The sequence below is a fragment of the Salvelinus alpinus genome, chromosome 10 (assembly GCF_045679555.1).
Source record: "Salvelinus alpinus chromosome 10, SLU_Salpinus.1, whole genome shotgun sequence".
Classification (NCBI taxonomy): domain Eukaryota; kingdom Metazoa; phylum Chordata; class Actinopteri; order Salmoniformes; family Salmonidae; genus Salvelinus; species Salvelinus alpinus.
Genome location: NC_092095.1, coordinates 32,288,913 through 32,294,967, shown reverse-complemented (window position 1 = coordinate 32,294,967; position 6,055 = coordinate 32,288,913). Strand labels below are relative to the sequence as shown.

Below are 6,055 nucleotides of genomic sequence, written 5' to 3'. Positions count from 1 at the left end.
ACGAGCCATTCTACTGCCAATGTTTGTCTATGGAGATTATATGGCTGTGTACTCAATTTTATACACCTGTCAGCAATGGCGGTGGCTGAAATAGCTAAATCCACTCATTTGAAGGGGTGTCCACACACATTAGATGGTTCTCCAATCGAATGTGTTCCCGCATATAAATACTTAGGCATTTGGATTGATATGGATTTGATGTTTAAAAAACATGTAAATGAGCTGGTTAAGAATCTAATATTTAAAGTTGTATTTTTCTACATAAACAGATTGTGCCTTTCTCTAAGCAGTAGAAAGCAGATTATTCAGTCAACCTTTTTATCTGTTTTTGATTATGGTGATGTTATTTATCGGTGCAGCTGCTCCTACTCTTAAACCTTTTGGATGTTATCTACCATAGTGCCCATAGTGACAGTTTTGATACTCATCACTGCATTCTGTATCAAAAGGTTGGCTGTACTAAAGACCCGTAGATCTCCACATTACTCTCTTGTTTACAAAGCCCTACTTCATAAATGTCACTCTTATCTAACTTTGCGGTTGCATAACCTATTCACAGGATTGGTTAACTCTTGCGGTTCCTAGGGTCTCCCCCGAGCTAGGTAAATCTGCTTTAAGTTTTAATGCACCGTATTGCTGGAATAAAATTCAAAAATGTGTTGATGTTCTGGTGCTGTTCGGGCAATTTAAACTATTGATTGGGGACTTATTTGTGGAAGAATGTAACTGTTTTTCTGGGTGATTTGGTATGTTTTATTTGTGCTTCCCGTGACTGTGTTTTTGTATTTTAATGTGTATATATAGTTTGGGCATAATGTGTATATTTATGTTGTACATACAGGTCACATTTGTAAAAGAGACCGAGGTCTTAATATGTCTTCCATGTTAAAATAAAGGTTAAATAAAACCATAACAAATTATGAATGGGGGCCTCACCACTCCATCCACCACAAGCAACACTCATCTGGATGATACATGGCAGCCATTTTGCTCCAGAGCACTCATCCCACATTGCCTTTCATATTGGCAATGGGCCAATATGAAGCTTGGCATTATGGTATGGTTATGATGTGGTGAGGGGTCAGACCTGGAATTTAGCCAGGAAGACATGGTTAGCATCCCTACTCTTGCAATAAGTTCCATGGGACTTATTTGTTAGAACACAGAAAGTCAGGAGCTTGATTTAATGTAATATCCAGAACTTACAGGTAGTTAGTTGTCCCTATAGCTACTATGCCAGCATAATGGTATGCTATACTGATCCTGACACCACCTCCATCAACCTGTCTTTCCCCAGCAGTCTCCCACCCAAGTACTGAGTAGATCCAATCCTGCTCTGAGTGGTAAAATACTTTCAAAGATCATAGCTTATTTTTTTGAATGCATTAATAATGTAGAATCAATACACCCAATATAGTATGTTTCATAACCTATAGCGAGACAGAGCTGTAATAGTTTAATTCCATTTTCATACGTATATGTATGACCTCAGTTGACATTAATTGGACAGATAGGGTCAGCAGTAGTGTTGAAATAGACACCACATTAAAGTAAAAAAAATGTAGTTCTTTTTTTTAGTTCTTTTTTTTAGTTCTTTATAACAGTTAAGTGTATTATGAATGTATATGTGATTTTGGGGTGAATATAGAGTCCGTACACAAGCAAAATGGCCTCACTCTACATGGAAACCAGCGTAGTAGACATTTTATTTTCAGTATAATTTGTCTTTGGCTTGAATATAATGTGTTGAAGATGAAATCCCTTCTAACACAGTTTATATTCAGACACCCCAGGTGCAAACAGTTAGCCGAATCATCCACAATTAAAACCCTTTTTTAAGATGCAATCGCAAAATGAAAGTATTTCGTTTTTTATCTCGAGTTTGAAAATCACATTACAGATTACATTTAAAGACATGTCTTATGCATAACAGATTTGATTAGGTCTTGACAGAGAGAGTTTTATCCTTCTCACTAGTCTCTTCTCTGGGTTTTCGGCTATAAAAGCACACGGTTTCTGAAGAGATGACACTTCACCAAGAGCTGCAAACTCATCAGCGACTCTACTGAACGTCCACTCTACAACCGGCCTGTGAGTATCAAGACTGACGTGATGTTCTCTCTGTGACTGCTCTCTCCTCTCAGTTTTTCCTTATGCAAAACCGTTTCACTATTTTCTATTTCTCTCTCTCTCGTCAGTCTCCATTTCTTTCCTCTCTCTCGCTCATCAGTCTCTATTTTCTATCTCTATCTCCCCCTCTCTCTCTCTCGCTCTCTTTCTCTCTCTCTATCTCTCTATCTCACCTCATAATCTCTGTTCTATTTGTGTCCTAGGCCTACATCTACCACTGAGGACTTTCAATATGTTGAGTGTGAGAGTGCATCAGCCCTGAACTGTTTCTGTTGGGAAACTGACATAAGCAATGCCTCCAACTGCTCGTTTGTCATCTTTGCTGAACTTCTCATTTCAGAATCATGAGCAGAAACTACATGTCCAAGTTTGACGAGATGCGTAAGGGAGACTACCTTATGTCCAACAACCACGAGTGGAAAGCCTGCTTCCAGGTACGTGTGTAGAACTTGTGAAACACTATGGGCCTACTTGAAAGTGTTATTTTTGGGAAGTCCATAGAAAATGTAAGGTTTACGTTTTCCCATTATGTTGGAGCTATGTAGTTACATGCATGTATCCATTTTATTTATCTCCATAGGAGGATGGAAACTTTGTGATCTACGGCTGGAAGCCTGTGTGGAACTCCGACACCGCCGGCCAGCGCGACGCCCACCGCCTGTGTATGCAGGACGACTGCAACTTTGTCATGTACAAGAGGGACAACAAGATGATGTGGCAGACCAAGTGTTCAGCGTCCGGTGGCTTCAAGATGTGCCGCATGTGGCTGCGCAACGATGGTACCATGGTGGTGGAGAGGGACGGAGAGGAGGTGTGGTCCTCTGCTCAGTCTAAGGGTTTCAAGCAGTGAGCCGACCCCCTGTAGCTCTACCAGGGATCAGCTCATGCTGATAATACCCACACTTTTCATCTGTGCTGCATGACTGTCTCCCTTGACCTATGTTCAATAAAGAGCATGGTTAAAAAAAAAAGATCTGTTGTGTTCTGAACTGATCTTCTTGCATTATCCTGACCTATATGTTGATGTACTAGATAGCTAAATTCAAGTTAAATAGGAACAACCAGAAATGATCATAGCATTTGAAAATATTCTCTTGCCATGAATATGAGGAGAAAACAACATGGTGTCTCTTGAGCACATTGGGGAATCTGGGATATGTGAGCCCATCAGTATCTGTCAGATAAGAACAATGAAGAATCGTTTCATTGAGCTGATATTTTTAGCACAGTACATATCGCACCAAAAAGTTCAATCGCTCTATTGAAATGGCGAGGCTGAGGGCTCATTCTGTTGGCAGCCCCTCCTCTTCATTAGCACAGGCTTCTCTGAAGCGCCATTCTTAGTGAGCAAGACACATGGCCCGTCTAGACACCACCATTGTCCCAGTCGTTCCTTGTGCCAAGAGTAAATCTCATTAGCAGTGAGAGGGATTGGTGGAGTGCGGGCTCAAAGGCTCTCCTCACCTATTGTGCACTAAAAATAGTGCAAGAATGTGATTACAGAGAGGCAAGGTGAATGGGTTTATACACGACATTATCACAAGTATGTGGACACTCGTCGTACATCTCATTCCAAAATCATCGGCATTAATATGGAGTTGGTACCCCCTTTGCTGCTATAACAGCCTACACTCTTCTGGGAAAGCTTTCCACTAGATGTTGGAATATTGCTGCAGGGACTTGCTTCCATTCAGCTACAAGAGCATACGTGAGGTCGGGCACTGATCTTGGGCGATTAGGCCTGGCTCGCAGTTGGCGTTCCAATTCATCCCAAAGGTGTTCGATGGGGTTGAGGTCAGGGCTCTGTGCAGTCCAGTCAAGTTCTTCCACACCGATCTAGACAAACCATATGGACCTCGCTTTGTGCATGGGGGCATTGTCATGCTGAAACTGAAAAGGGCCTTCCCCAAACTGTTCCCACAAAGTTGGAAGCACAGAATCGTCCAGAATGGCATTGTATACTGTAGCGTTAAGATTTCACTTCACTGGAACTAAGGGGCCTAGTCCAAACCATGAAAAACAGCCCAAGGCTATTATTCCTCCTCCACCAAACTTTACAGTTGGCACTATGTATTGGGGCAGGTAGTATTCTCCTGGCATCCGCCAAACCAGATTCATTCGTCGGACTGCCCGATGGTGAAGCGTGATTCATCACTCCAGAGAACGCATTTCTACTTCTCCAGAGTCCAATGCTTTACACCACTCCAGCCAACACTTGGTATTGCGCAAGGTGATCTTAGGCTTGTGTGCTGCTGCTCGGCCATGGAAACCTATTTCATGAAGCTCCCGACGAGCAGTTCTTGTGCTGACGTTGCTTCCAGAGGCAGTTTGGAACGCGGTGGTGAGTGTTGCAACTGAGGACAGACAAATTTTAGGCGCTACGTGCTTCAGCACTCAGCGGTCCGTTCTGTGAGCTTGTGTGGCGGCCTACCACATACTTTTGTATATACAGTGTATCTGGGCATATTTTCTGCTATGTTGAATTTATAAAACAGGATTGTTACCCTTGACCTTCAACCAATGATCAGTGGAGAGTAACAACTGTGGTCAAAGTTAAGAGGCAAACACCAAAATATATTTTAATATCTATTTTTGGTCTTAAAATGTCAAATTAAACTGATCATGATCTGCAGCCTTTAATGATGATTCACATTTTTCAAATCTGATCTGTCCATTTCTATGAGGTTCTGTCAAGAGACCACTAGATGGCAGACAAAGCTTTTACTAGGGAAAACTTTTTTTCTGACTTGGTAAATGTAATCTGATGCAGAGCTGCAAGAGCAGTTTGGGCTTGAGATACTGACTGTTTGGAGCTGGAACAACCCAAATGCACCCAATATATTGGTCCTTCATCACTTCAAACCAATGGATAACATATGTTAGTCCTATGTTAACTTGTCCTATCTTAGCCCTAGGACATTGTCTTTACCACAATCAATTGTCAGTTTATCATTCTGCATGAGTCTCATACAGACAATTGGTTTCTTATAAACGATGGAAAAAACCCAAAATGTCCAAAAAGGCAGTACAATGAACACTGTAAGACCTGCCAAGACTGTGTCAAAGACTGTGTCCAGTTCTGGAAATAACTGCCAAGGCTAGCACATTTACACCGCTAAATTTTCCATGACAGTTCTTTTTTCTTTTTTCCCTGAGCTTCTTATAAAGGCTGAAAAGAGGTAGGATGAGGAGACTACGTTTCCAAAAGACGCACGCACGCACGCACACACACACAGTCAAGTATGTGTTCAGGCTTTTTGTGAGTCACCCTCTGGCCTACTTGGCTGTCAGAATCTCTGGTATAATTAGTGTCATGACTAAGATTACAGCCATTTCCCATTTTCTATACCAAATAAAATGTTATTTGTCACATGCTTTGTAAACAACAGGTGTGGCATTCAAATTAAATCCCTAGTTCAAGAACATTGGGAAACTTTTTTTTTTAAAGGACAAAAAGACGTCATCTCACTTCACCCTTTTATTTTTGGCTGGCAGCCTAACGCGCTTCGGCAGTTATACCTTCATCAGAGCATCAAGAGATGTGCCAAAGCTATAGTTTTTCATATGCAGATGCCTAGGTGATAATTACAATTGCCTACACCTGTGTGAGGACGGTACATAGTGGTAATAAAAAGTCCCATAGGGCTGGGCACAATTGGCCCAGCGTTGTCTGGGTTTGGCCTGTGTAGGCCATCATTGTAAATAAGAATTTGTTTTAAATTGACTTGCCTAGTTAAATAAAGGTAAATATATATATATATATATATGCGCATCTGTCAGTCACATAACTTTAAAAAGGGTAGGGGGGTGGATCAGAAAATCAGTCAGTATCTGGCAAATTTTAGTGGACTTTTATTGTCCCCAGCACAAAGTGCATCTGTGTAATGATCATGTTGTTTAATCAGCTTCTTGATATGCCACACCT

The 6,055-nt window shown here is 41.4% G+C and overlaps 1 protein-coding gene across 1 annotated transcript; it reads left to right on the top strand.

Moving 5' to 3' along the window:
* Positions 1-1,994: 1,994 nt before the first annotated feature.
* Positions 1,995-3,103, top strand: LOC139531349 (B-type lectin plumieribetin-like). Its single transcript, XM_071327821.1, has 3 exons — positions 1,995-2,091; positions 2,471-2,564; positions 2,711-3,103. The coding sequence occupies exons 2-3, from the start codon at positions 2,475-2,477 to the stop codon at positions 2,978-2,980; spliced, it is 360 nt and encodes a 119-aa protein (XP_071183922.1). The 5' UTR covers positions 1,995-2,091; positions 2,471-2,474; the 3' UTR covers positions 2,981-3,103.
* Positions 3,104-6,055: the final 2,952 nt, after the last annotated feature.